The sequence below is a fragment of the Habropoda laboriosa genome, unplaced genomic scaffold (assembly GCF_001263275.1).
Source record: "Habropoda laboriosa isolate 0110345459 unplaced genomic scaffold, ASM126327v1 scaffold210, whole genome shotgun sequence".
NCBI classification, from domain to species: domain Eukaryota; kingdom Metazoa; phylum Arthropoda; class Insecta; order Hymenoptera; family Apidae; genus Habropoda; species Habropoda laboriosa.
Window position 1 is genome coordinate 541453 of NW_017100373.1, and position 14261 is coordinate 555713.

The 14261-nt window shown below is 44.3% G+C and overlaps 1 protein-coding gene across 1 annotated transcript in view; it reads right to left on the reverse strand.

The window, feature by feature from the left end:
* Nucleotides 1-1785: 1785 nt before the first annotated feature.
* Nucleotides 1786-14261, reverse strand: part of LOC108574949 (single Ig IL-1-related receptor-like) — a 113946-nt gene continuing 101470 nt past the window's right edge. The window contains exons 4-7 of the mRNA XM_017937622.1: nucleotides 7461-7594; nucleotides 6767-6931; nucleotides 4116-4253; nucleotides 1786-2225 (exon numbers count right to left, since the gene is read on the reverse strand). Coding sequence (XP_017793111.1) covers nucleotides 1786-2225; nucleotides 4116-4253; nucleotides 6767-6931; nucleotides 7461-7594 — 877 coding nt within the window. The remainder of the gene's footprint in view (nucleotides 2226-4115; nucleotides 4254-6766; nucleotides 6932-7460; nucleotides 7595-14261) is intronic.

Consider the following 14261-nt stretch of genomic DNA (forward strand, 5'->3'; position numbering starts at 1 on the left):
TATTTTATACTGTTTTGTATATGTATACATATAAAAGGTATATGGACATACATATACCAGGGTGGTCCACGCAATTGTTTCAGGTCATAACTTCGTTATTAATGCATTTACGATAAAATGCCAAAGGAGAAAGATAAATGGCTCGAAGAGCACTACATCTGTAGGCCCTTAGATTTTTTTTAAGTGCAGCAGTGCATGTGCAATTGACAATCGCATCATTTATTTAAACGAAAATGCATACTTTTTGTTGCGCAGATCGATTCCTCTGTTCATTCTACGTAAAAAATTGTTAGGGTACCATGGCAAAAAAATTATGAGTTCTCGAGATATTTTCAAAAAATGTCTTTATTGAAGAAGATGCTCAAACGCTTCATGACTACTTATGTAGTAAACGTAAACACCGTTTCGACATTGTTCTCATTTCATCATTCAGTAGCAATTTACGTATCGTAACTTGTGATTGTATTTCACTAAACAAAAGAAAATGTATTGAAAATATCTCGAGGACTAATAATTTCTTTGCCATGGTACCCTAGTAATTTTTTACGTAAAATGAACAGAGGAATCGATCTGTGCAACAAAATTAATTGCGCATGCACTGTTGCTCTTCCAGCTATTTATCTTTCTCCTCTGGCATTTTTTCGTAAATGCATTAATAACGGAGTTATGACCTGAAACAATTGCGTAGACCACCCTGTATACAAAACAGTATAAAATACCACTCACTCCTACACCCCTCGTTCATTAGTCTTACCGCGGTGCGTAGAAATTCGCGCGTTAAAAAACCGCTTAGAAAATTGTGCCCGGAAACGTACACGCGATTTCTCCTTCTAATAAGTCGTGGCTTCGAATTGATTCGAAATGAAAGTTATCGCTATATATCTAAACACGGTGTGTATAAATAATTACGAGCCTAGTTAAATAAATAATGGGCGATGGAGCACCGATAATTACCCGATATATACAGAAAAAGAAAAAATAAAACAGAGAAAAAGGGAATTGTACGTACGATTACGCGATTCGCTTTTTTGATATCTCTAACCTTTCTTAGATTTCTGTTTTCTTTTTAACCTGAAGCGCCGCCGTTTGCTCGCGCCTGAAGGAAGACTGCGCATCCGCCGTTTCCTCTTTTCTCGAATTTCGCGCGACTATCCAATAAAATAAAAAGGATGTAGCGTGACATGCGAAAAACGCAGGGAAATAAAATCCACGCGACAAAATATTCGACTAGTACGGGAGAATAGTGTACAGGTCGTTTCAATAACTTTTTTTCTCCTTCTTTTAGAATTTGAAGTACCTAATTGAATTTTTCCCGCCTCGAACTTTCCTCACGGACATCGAGGAACGTCAAAAATTTCTAAATAAATTACCATCGCTAGAACACCTAGAACAATGAAATTTTTCAAACATCCTATTCGACGAGATTCGACGAGGAAGCGGCTTTAATATCGCGCACATTTATTATGCTACACGAATAAGTCTTTAAAAATGTTTTCATCGCGCAACGGCGGTTCGTCAATGTTCAACCGAACACTCGACATTCTACATCGAATCATCTTCTTCTACTACCGTATGTACACTTCGTTAATACGGCCGGCCAAAAATTTTAAAGCATTTCGCAAATTTTTCACTTTCTCCGTGGGTTTAAACAATTCGCCCGTTAAACGAAAAAGCAAGTACTCGAAGATTTGATTAAGCATCGACAGGAGCATATGTTCGCATAGCAAAGCAGAGGCGCCGCGTGAACCAGCGAAGATATATTCGAATCGAACTTTCTTCTCGACTTTAAACGAGAACCTCGAGGCTTTCGCGCGATCGAGCCTTCTGCTGTCCACATTTACCATTCGCTTGAACAATCATAGCGACGGACTGGCAGCCGGTCTGAGAATTGATCGGTCGAACCGGCGGCATCGCTAGTCGAAGCTTGTACCAGAACTTCTTGCTCCCGGAAGCTGAACTTCCGTTCTCCTCCCACTGGAGGATCTTGAAGCGATCGAGGGAGAGTTCTCCGGCATCGTTGCAGCCTCGACTTGATCGTTTCGCAATCGTGGTCGTGTTTGGTAGATCCTTCGTGGCGATCACTATCGTTCGCGTCGAGAGCGACGATAGCTGCTTCAGCACTGCACCCACGCTGCTCTCGTTCCAGATATTCCCCAGGGACGAGGGACTCAGGATCACGATAATCCTCCGGCAGCTGGTCGCGTGCGGACCTATTTCTAGACCCCCTGAAAACCAAATTGTACTTTTTCTTATTATTCTGCTAAAAACGGTTTCCTTCTTTACCTCGATATCAACCTTTCCAAAAATGTTTCAATACTTACATCGTGGAACAATTTGATAGAATGAACGGGCGAATCGATTATCGCGATTCGGAAATTCTTCTTGAGATCCCCCCCCAAACTTGTTCGCTAATGTCTGATGGACCACGGGCAAAGTTGACTAGTCAAAGGATGAAGCGGATTCCCCCAGAGCCGGCATGCGAGCCAACTATGCCGCGAAACTTTCGCCCCTCGGTCTCCAGTACTGCACTGGGACCAAAGTCACGCAGCTATTTATGCCGAAAATTCGAATTTCCTCTCAGATGGTGCAACTGTGTGCAAACTTTCCTTTCTATTGCCCCAAGACGTTCGAGTATCACGAGCGAGGGGCGCGATCCAACAATTTCTCTGACCTTTAACAGCGGTTCCCTTCTCATTCTTCAATTTCTACATTTTCCAGGTTTCTTCATTTTCATTCTCAGAGATGTCTACGATTTAAACAATTTGTTCGAATACGTTGGTAACGATGGGGCTAAAACTTGGGGAACAGGGACAATTTCGAGGTTTCGTAGCGTTATATCGGAAGTTGCCGCGGAGTCAGCGGTGAGAATGATTTCGTATACACCCAATTCGAACCCACGGCTGTCTACGAGAGACAAATGAGACGCTCGAACGGTCCGCGCTGGGAACTTTCTAATTCAATTTGCAAACTTCCGCACCGTGATTCCCCGATCCTGAAGGATCCTCCACACGTTATCTTCCGGTTATCAGCCGTGTGTCAGCCGTCGTTCATAGAAACACTCGAGCCTTTCAATAACCTTTCAGTGGGCTCCAAAATGTACGCATATTATAAATCTCGAAGTTCTCGTGAAATTTTCTCATTTTATAGAAGCAGTTTTCTTTTCCTTACCGACTGATAAGATTTCGTGTTCAAGATCGCTTTTCTAACAAAACCGAGAAAAAAACGACTCTGAAAAGGTTCATAATCTACCGATCAGAAAAATATATGTATATGTATCGTCGTATTAAAAATGTTAATTTCACAAAGCAAACGGCGGCAAATAATTCTCAGAGGCTGCAGACGTGAAGTTTTTGAATATAAAAAATCGAGAAAGGAAGAAAAAGTTCGGAAGGGAAATTTATGCATAGACTAGCTTGCATCGATGCATCGCTGGGAGGGTAGAGGGGACAGCGTGTGGCAATTTGCATTAATAAAATTGCGCGCTCACCTACAATTGGGCTCACGGCCCAATTTTGTTCTGCCAATTAGAAGGAAATTAGCGTCTGAATATTTTTCGCCGAGCACCCGTTATCACGCTGCATACCTAGCCTGTTGATATTCATGAAATGCAGAGACGGGATGCCCGCGAAACTAGATGGCGTTATAGCCCCTCACAAACTTTTGCCTGCCTTTATTCCTGGTAATCGTGGACGTTTTCCTTCCTCTTCTTCACTTGGCTACTACCCGATTCTATCGGCCGCTTGTTCGCAAACTTACCCACCAAATACGCCCCACTACCGTCTACCATTTTGAGCCCCTTCGATCCCCCATTCGACCGCCCCTCACCACACCACTTTCCATACCTTCTCCATTTTTCCTGCTCTTTGACCAGAGGAAGGGGGAAAGTTTGCAGAGTTAACCTGGGTTTTCCTGAAGAGTCGAACAAGGGGGTAGAAGCGCGAGCCCTCGGGGTGTCGGTGGACGCCGCGACGGAATCACCTTCGCCCTTTTACCCGAGCACGCGGCAGGAAACTTAATAACGCTATTAGCGAGGAAGAGGAGGAGAAGGAGGAGCCCTCTTCTCTCGCTCGGACCGAGTGGTTTGCCGTCGCGTTTAATTAAAGCCGGGGACTTACAATTCTGATTCAGCTGGGAGAGCTCCAACGGCGTGCACTTGTATCGATGCCTCGACTCCAGCGTGGGGATCACTATACCGATGACCAGGCTCGAGTCTTTCTCGTGGTAGCACACCAGGGCGTCGCATTCCTTCCCGTCTGCAATTCGTGTTCGTGACCGATAGTACTTAACTACGTGTCTCTTCCTTCAGATTAATCGAGTTTCGCGATCGAGAGGCGCCTAAGAAAATTTCATCGACCGCCTCCTCTCGATCGCGACACTTTCTCCGTCGTATATTTCACCTTATCCGATTATTTCCAACAAACTCGACGAATTCTCGAGTGAAACGGTGGCAAATTGGGAGAGTGGAGAAATGGTTAAAAAGGAGAGAAGATGGTGGTCTTCCAGTAAGATGGTAAAAAGGACGCTTAAGTTAACATCTACTCGGTGACACATTTACCGCATTTCACCCGGTGAAACGTTGCTTCTCGAACTCTACTGGAATAGATAAACGTGTGGCAAATTGAGGAAGCGGAGGTGGTTTTGAAGGGAAAGAAGCGATAACGAGGCACATTTGCGTAAACGATAAAGAAGCTGGAAGAAAGATAAGCCTGCAAGTATTCTCTCCGGTCGGTAGGCCGCTCGAGGTTTCCACTCGTAACCGTCTTCACGACATTCTGCCTGTTGAAACGACACGTCGCCGCGAATTCTGTCCCGTGTGCACCAAGCATCGCCGAGTGAAAGTGCCCGATTGTTTTATGGAACGATTCTCCTGCGAACGAGGCGAGAGAGTCGGTCACGAGTAAAAAGGAGCGAGCGCAACGATAATCCCTTTTACGAACTCTACAGTATTGACCATTAACGCGTTTACTTTTCACGCTGCACTACGTTCACCGCATAGCAGAAGACACGAGCGAAGGAAGAAGCGGACGTCGAACAATGAGCAATGGGCGAATGGAAATAAAATTCTCCGTGTGACAATACACGAAGAACGATCGGTTGGGAAAGTCTACGGCGCGTTTCTACGTCCGTTCACGCGTGCACACTCGCGTCCGCATATAAATGACGGTTGGCAACGGGCTAAAAATCTCGATAAATCCTGCACACGATCGACAGCTACGCGACCACCCGTGTCCAACACCTTTGACCGCGCTTCCACCGCCTCGAATTTATCGATTTGTCACCTTTATGTACCTCGATGTTACGAAAAAGAAAAGAAAATATTTTTCGGTTTCATTTGTCCGCTGTGATCCCTTTTTCCTGTTTCTCTGGCGACCACATTTTCTTTCCCACGATTTTCGATTATCGTTAACGAAGAGAAGGAGATGCGAGAATTTTCTGTCCGCGTTAACAAAGAGAAAATGATCGTCCGTAGAAACGTTAATAGGCGACGACGTCGCTTCCCAGAAGCATCGTAATCGCGGTAATTTTCCAGCTTCCGTATTAGGGGCCACTCGCGCGCCGCTACCCCATCGACCAGATCTCGTTTAAGCGCGACCAGGGCACCTCCTTCTGTAACCGGCTACGGCTTACACGTGTTACTCGCCTGCACGACCATCTCGACCGCGATTTATCCTTGTCTTCGCTTCCACTAATCTCGCCGGTTTCATTTTTCCCTATCTTCTACACACAACATTCTGCTCTTCTATTTTTTCTCCTCTTTTTCTATCTAACAATTCCTCTGTTACCTCGAGGCTCGGCCGATCGAGATAACAAATACGCCGAACGATAATAACAAGGTTCGAAGCGAGGCTGTTGCCTACTATCGACAACCCTCAATAATGTCCACTCGGTGGCGGAAAGAGAAAAAGACCGACAGCCTTCCTTGGAATAAATAGGAAGTGTGGCGGTACGCGACAAAGTTCATTCGGCACACAGTCTCGTTATCCATAAAAGCTTCTCCCAATTATTTCCGAATAGACTCCGTTTTTCGGTGTAATAACAGCGGGAACAAAAGAAGAGAAAAGTAGGAAATCGTTAACGGCTCGTCGCGACGTTTTCCTGGCGTGGATTAAACGAAGATCAAGTAAACTAGAGCGGCGTGGGCATTGAGTGGAGCCGGATATTAGAGTGATCCAAGAGGGCAGGAGAGTTCTTTCGGAATATCGAGCGCTGGCATCCATATGGGATACGTAAAACTTGCACGAAATGGGAATTCGATATGCTAATTTCGGCTGGGCTAAGAGAACCTCCCCTTGAAAACGCTCCGCGGAACAAATGCCATCTTGAAAATATGTTGCATCGGTTTCACCGCTTCCGATAAAGAGGAAAAAAACCGGAATTGCCTCGGGGGTGGGCAAAAAGTCGTCGGGGAGAAAACGGGGGCTTAAGGGAAGGAAGAGGAAAAATAAAAGTAAATTGGACCCGCGAGAATCTTGCTCGATAACTGAGGGGAGCACTCCTTCCACCTTATACGCGCTGATGAACCCTTCAACGATATAGTGAAAATGATAAAAAGTACGCGAAATTCTTCGAAAATGAAATCCATGTTGTTTCAGCGGCGTTGCTTGCTTATTCCTCGTTTAAAAGGACGTCACGGAGGACAGGGATTAAGGGGCGATTGGAGCGCATTGCTGAGGAAAAAAGTGACGGAAAAAGACGCAAAGGTGAAACGCTATGTATCGGAGCGGCGAACAATTAAGAAGACGGCGGTGCTGCGTCCGATAATTACCGTTCTCCTCGAGGGGGGCGAATTTGTCGCGGCAAAGCAGCACAAGTGGCAGCCAGCAGCGCGCGTAGAACGCACCAGCGGAGATGAGTAGCACCAGAACCAGCACACCCACCAAAAACGACTTCCTCCAGGATCCGTTTTGAAGTCCCAACGCGAACTGTGGCTCTGGAAACACAAACACCCGTTACGTTCATTTTACCAAACGATCTTCCTCGCAGACAAAGCGCTGGGCACATTTCAGAAAAAATTCCAATGTCAAACATATTCTACGTCGATATTATAAGATCAGCGGGTTTAAAAAATTAACAGTAAAGGACGGGGCAGGGGGGTTGCAACGGTTTTTTCCCTCTGGTGGCAAACGAGCGTGAACGCGGAGACTCGCAACAACACGGAGCGCGTACGAATTTCGGTTAATTGGCTGGAATTAATTGGGCCACGCTGTCGGTTGGTAACGAGCGGCGAATTAAATCGGATACGATTGAAATCGCTGCGAGACGACGTTTAAAGTACGGATCGGATCGTTAATTAGCCACGGTTACGGGGACATATACGCTGTTTCTTTTTCCCGAAATGGTACGCGCGCATTTCCCTCCCCTCCGGTGCGAACGCAAAATGGGGAAGTTTTTACTGGACGTTCGAGAGGGAGTTTCCTTAACCGTGAGAGAGACTAACACGGATCAAAGGGTTTAGTTACCTTGTCGATAAACGTGAGCGGGTAACGTGATCTCCTCGTCCACGCCGTTGCTAACCTCGCACTTGTACTCCCCGTAATCTTCCAGAGTTATGTCCTCGATCTCCAAATAAGAGCCGATGATCTGATTGTTTTCCCTGAAAGCAGTCGTTAATCTTTTAGCAGACACGCAACGATATAGCGAGCAAAAATACACGCCGCACTCACGTAATTGTTTCTTATTTGCAACACCGCCACCTCTCTGACTAGCCATCTGACTAGGATACGCAGAGTCGTGGGGCGACATTGTCGAGCGTGTTTTACGGCGAAACACACCCCTTCGCACCTTATTCGTACCGTTCCACCACGTTTTTACGCTTTAATACACGGAACGAATAGTTTGATTATTCCATCGGTGATCTCTTTTGTTTTCAGACGGCAAGATGGCCGCGGAACGAAATACGAGATGCAAGATATGAAAGCAAAAGCAGACACACGAGAGCTTTGCAATAAGGCGAACGTATACACGTACACAGCGTGTATGTATATAGAAGGGTAGAAAGGTTCTCATATTCGATGGGAATAAGGAAGTCGGCGCATCGTATATCTGCCAGGTGGACACCCGGATTACGTACTCTCCGGGAAATATCACCCAACTCGATCAAGTCAGCCCCTTCGTTTCACCGTTTCCTCGACATTTTCAATCACACTTATAAATCTGTCCACGCGTCCAGCAAAGTAATCATCTACCACGCCGATTACTTTCCGCACTCTGTACACCTGTGCTTCTTTGCAACTATGCTACATCCAACGATCAATATGATCATATGGTAAACTCGTAGGCAACGCGTTTTGCGAAGAAATCGTGGAGGATTCCTTGCGGAGAGCGAAAGCGGCGTCTGACGATCGAGGCTATAAATCAGTCGATCCGCGCGACACTCCAACCAAGTTTTTTCGTCTTAAAGCTTATAAAGCCCTCAACTGTCCACGGACGTAGGCCGCTTTGGTCTCGCCATTGCCACGAACGCGTCTCCCCCGCGGTAACTTAATCATTCGGCCCGATCGCAGCCTCTTTTCTTCGAATCTCCAAGCCGTGACGCAACGCCGTTCACAATTCTTATCGTTCTTATCACGAGATTTCGACGCACGTCGAGTGCCTCATCGAGATCGGTGCTCTGGTAGTAAAACGATCGAGAATAGTCGCATGAAAGTGGATTGATACTTGGCGTAAAGTGGGAATGTGCGATAATGCTGGAAATTCCGAGCGTGATTTGTAGCGTTCAGGTATCTACTTAAGTACGTATATTTCATATTCTTTTTATTTCTGTTGGAGTGGAAATATACGTATGTTACCGTCAACACAAATACCGTTGCTTTAGAATCATTATTATACTGTATTATACGTTGGATATTTTCTCTTCGTTTCGTGACTGATGAAATATTTGTGCTGGTAAACGACTCCTTTCCTGCATCGCGTTTCCACTGCTCCAAAAATTCCAAGCGAGCAACAATAACGACAAGATTAACACGTTCGTCGCCCAGCGTGAATCGGTCGAGTTTCTCGCGGGGCCCAAATCCGATAGTCGGGGCGCAAGAACGTAAACAGAGCGATTAGCTGGAATTTGCGTTCTACGTTACCAGAAGAAGAGACAAATTCTCGAACGCCAGGAAGCGAGAAAAAATGTAAAAAAGACAACATATTGTCCCAATTGTCCAAAATCGCCAGAAATGTGTTGGAACTGTTTTAACGAATACCATGCTACGTAGTATAATATAGTGTGATATTCCATGAAATTCTTGTGTTATATGGATTTTTATAAATTACTTGTGAAATCCTATTTAACTTGACGAAGAAGAACGTCACCAATATCTGGGTGACGGGGCCCCCACGGAAGCATAACGACACCGCGAAGAAAGGTTTGGTAATCAATGTTAGTTTTACTAGTAAACCAAACAAAAACTAATCTCTTATTCTCTTGATGAACGGAGATACCGTTTCTCACACTGTTTATGTGAGTAAGGTGATAACGCACCCCTGTTAGATGATGTCATCGGTGCCTCGTGTCACCGGCTCTGCGTGCCCGGTAGAGTCAGTCCTCTCAAGACATTAATAACAGAAGGAAGTCACTTCCGATGCGTAGAGGAATAAAATATCCAAGTATTAAAAGCTGAAGCAGTTTATTTAAAACCCATTTTCCCAACAATCAACATCAGTATCCTCGCGCTCGTAACGAACGTTTCACCGTGATGTGCGGATAGAAAAACGCGTTGCGAATAAGCGCAGTGCTGGAAAGGTGGTCTGTAATAAAACGAAAAACTGTATTTCATCTTAACCCTTGTGTAGCCAACCAAAATATTCACCGTTGTTGGGCAACCGGGGTACCAGGGTACCCATATAGGAGAAATTATAATTAGACGAATTATGAATGGAAATTTTGGGAAGAAATTATACAGAATACAAAATTGTTAATGCTACTTATTTATTAAAATAAAAAATTTTAATTATAACGATTAATTTACTGTAGGACAATTTTTACAGACTGTAATTGTGTTTGCATGTTCATCGCAAACTGGTAGTAAACATTTCTGACAGCTTTTTCTTGTTTTCCTGCGTTTTTTAGCAGTATCTGCCTGACACATGTGACATGATCCTAGAACAACGTCGATTGTACAGAAATGTACCTAAATAGTATACTGTCTATTGCTAATTTAGTTGAAAAGTGTCGCATTATTTGGATATTTGAAATACAAAGTTCTTCTCCTAATTGGCGTAAAAATATACGACGATCATTTGTTTTTTGAAGATCTCATCTGCCCTTTCAAACCGATTAACGTCAAAAAGATGTCCTTGTTTATCTTTCTGCTGTCTATACTGCGATCAAGGTCTAAGACATGCTGAAAGAATTAAAAGACACGAGAAATCATTCAGTTGAATAATCTCTAAGTTTAACCGACTCTTGAAAACTCACCTGAAATTCGTCGTTCTTCAATTTCCACAAATTAACAGGACCTCTTCCACACGAGCTCGCTCCCGAAGTGAGAAAATACAAGATTTGATCGTGTTTAAAGGTGGTCCATCGTTCGACCACCCCAAAATCAGGCACATTAGCTACCAACTCGAATTTCGTTCCAGTGAATAAGTATGTGTGCATTTGACAAGTGTTGTAACTCAACATGAAATAGTCCAAGTCGTCTAATTCGAAGTAATGGACGCTAACGATGCCGCTATCCAACTCGATGATTTGTAAATAGTCGAATGCAGCGAACTGATAAATTTGCTTCTCTGCGAAATGCTTCAGGTGACTTAAATCGTCGCATATGCTGTTCAAATTTGCCTACGAAGAAAATACGAGCACTTAGACAGATTTTCAAGTCATTTGTACTTCAAGAGGATACACCACCCTGAGGTGACTAAAAATAGGTGAAGTTTGGAAATTTTTTTCATAGATAGACGAGACGGTGTAAATATAGGCTATCACTTTTATTTCAGGATTTATTGTCAAACCTGTGAATGATTTTTAAGATATGACATTTGTTGTATTCCGCGGCTCGCGATTCCTTGCGTTGGTTTATTATATTCAATAGGTACGCGGTAGGAGAGCCTGACGGAAACTGGGGCGAAATAAGGATGCTGTTCTGCGCGTAGTACTATTCGACTTTATTAGACAGTTCGGTGACGTTCGGTGCGTGAAGACCACTAGACAATAATCTGCTGTTTCGACGGAAAAGGTTTCTAGGTATATGTTCGGTAAGTACGAGAGTAGGGGTTGGTCTCAGAGGTGAATGTAGGGAGAGGCGGTGAGGTCTAGGTTCAGCGATGAGTAAAGGATGATGTGGAGGTCTAGGTTTCGGGGTGACTAACGTTAGGATGATGCGGATTTGTTTACAGTTAAGGAAAGGAGGCAGGATGACTAAAAACTAATGAAAGATAGGAGAGAGGTATACGACAATATCTCACGTATCGGAATAAGACATTTGGGACATCCGGGTACCCCGGTTGTCCAGCAAGCGTGTAAATAAGATAGAAGTTTAATTATTTAAAATATTTTATATGAATTTTTTTCACGAAACGTTAATCGATATAAAAGTATCCAAAGAATGGGGATCTGGAACCGTTTTGCGATATTTTGTCAAGAACATTAAAAATTTCTGAAGAAAATATAGAAATGGGTACCCGGGTACCCGGTTGGCTACACAAGGGTTAAAAGTGTATAGATCATTCGGAACAAGCAAGTGTCAGAAAGTACTCTAACTCGGAGTAGGGTGGGCGTAAAATTAATTGAACGTTTCTACGTTCTCGCAACAGTGTATTTTACACGAAGACTATTCCTGCGTTGTCTGAGCGTCGTTCGTCGAGCGTCGTACGCGTTCAACGGTCTCGCGACCACTCCTAAGCGAACAGGCCCAGGAAAAAACCCAAAGGGGCGAGTCACCCCCACTGAGCGCGCTGGGCCTGGCTTCGAGGCGCTCGCTTCACCGTCTTCGAGACGGATTTTCTCACGTACGATTAGTAAAGATTCTTCGTAAATTCGAAATATTCAAAACTGAATTATTTAAATTCGATTACATATTTATATTTGAAGAGCTTGAATTTGATTGGCTGAAAATAAATCTGGAATAGTTTGAATTTGATTGGCACAATCTATATACTTTTAAACCTCCCGACACGTCGAATGGACTGTCGTTTCTTCTCATGCCGTCGTCCTCTATACGACGCGGCGTATGGTCGCAGATTTTTTCTTATTTCACCTTTCTTTCAAACTAATACCAATACACGTTTAAGTATGAAGAACTGTACCGTCGGAAGTAAGCAAATCACCTATTTCAAGAAAAGCCAATCGATTCTGTTCGAAAAAGAAACACGTATAGTCGGGGCCACGATATAGCGAGGTCGTAAAATCGGTTGGGCGTCAAAGTAAACATGTTTTAGCTGCCGGGACCCCGAAATTGACAGAAATACGAGCAGATAAGTACTTGAAACCATGGTCAGGACCGTACAAAGAATTCTTGTATCCAGCGAAAGTCAAACTGATTCTAATATATTTACTGAAAATTGAGTTCAGCTAGGACAATTTAGGGTTTTTTTCTTCTGGGAAAAGCCGCATTTGGAAGTACGGTTACAAGATGCAGATAGAAAATGCAAAAGGATTGTGTAGCTTTAATATTAACATATTTTCCATTTGTAAATGAAATACCATTTTCTACTTGAAGTACCAAATCATATGCTACCATTCGTTTATTGTTGGAACCCTCAAACAGACTGCAACACACGGCCTTGAGAGCCGCAACATCAATCGATGCCGATTCTTGAGAGTTTAATTTACGACCTCGCTATATCGTGGCCCCAACTATATATATGTTAGAATTTGTTTCAATTCTTCTTAGACCGAAGGTTCTCGGGTAAGTGCCGTGCCTTTTGACACAGTCCACTTGGTGGCGAGATCCTTTGTTTAGAGTCCTTATCTCTGTACGCGCTACGAAGCATCGGTGACGTCGGGCCACCGGCCCCGTGCACGCGTCCTCTTTATGTTCGGCAACAGGACGTCGGGTCCTTTGCCACTATGTAGTTTCTGCGTCGCCACCGAATCTATTCCCCAGTGACAGGTTCTAAGGTTCCGCTCGTTGGCGATACGATATCCTTTTACAAGAGGCCTACGCCGCTAAATGCGTCTTCCAATAAAATAACTGACGCTGACACGTACTAGAAATTGAAGTCCGTACGACGCATAGAGTACGTCTATACGATGTATGGAGGTTGTTCTAGTGATTTTAAGTAAAACAAAAAATTAAACAGCTTTATAGAGTTTTACGTAAATCTGCGTCCGCGTGGAAATAAAATTACGACTCTGTCTCCATTGTTGAGGGGTTAAGATGAAATGTAAATAGAGTTTTTCGCGGTTAGACGGCTGTTTTCAAACACTGTATGCCGGGACGCTGCAATTTAACTCGACCGCGATAGTTTTTTCTGGACCTGTTGTTCACGTTCATTATCGTGAATTGGAAAACACGTGGAAAACTGGCTAATTCGAAGCTAGATCGAAGCTCCGCTATTCGTTCGCGAGATCTTTTGTCCATGCACAACATTTCGCTGGTTCGTTATCGAAAAGTTGCAGAATTTTAAATTGAGCAACTTGGACTGACAGGGCCCTCCCCCAGTTTCGCGATTCAATTTGGCGACTTTTAATTAAAAGTTGCTCCCGTTAAAATCCGAAACAATCGGGAAACGCCGCTCGTTACCGAACGACGCTGCCCCGCCACGAATTACAAAAGCAAATTTAAACTCGTCGCCGTTGTCTCTCCTCTTTGCCTTCGCTTCGAATCGATTCCACGTTCGATTGCAGGCTGTTTTCCCTCTGGAGTTTCACGCTCGACGAGCCCGTACAATGCGAGGAGGACGTTGCCCTCTGTTTTGAAAAATCACATAGCGATTAGTAACTGACGAGGCAAAGGGTTAGCAAAGAGATTAACTATCCACCACGGTTCATCGACGTCTATCGAATCGCATAATCGTGTATGATCGCACGTGTTTCGCTCATCGTGTATGTATGTTGATCTTGTGCGTTGATTTTCCCAAAACTAGCGTTGTTTGATCAATTTTCGTTGCACCGGTAAATAAGCTGGGCGAGTGCAGCGCGAACTCTGCGAGCCTCGTGGCCCACGGCACCACCACCAGTTTCCTAGTCAGCTCTACGATGCGCGTGCTGAATCCTCGAACCGACCGAATTATGCGCTTGGAATTAATTGCGGCCGAGTTGTGTTCATCTAGCCCTGGTGTGTAATTAAATTAGCATGCCGAAACGCGGTGGCTCTTGCCAGCGATCGCGC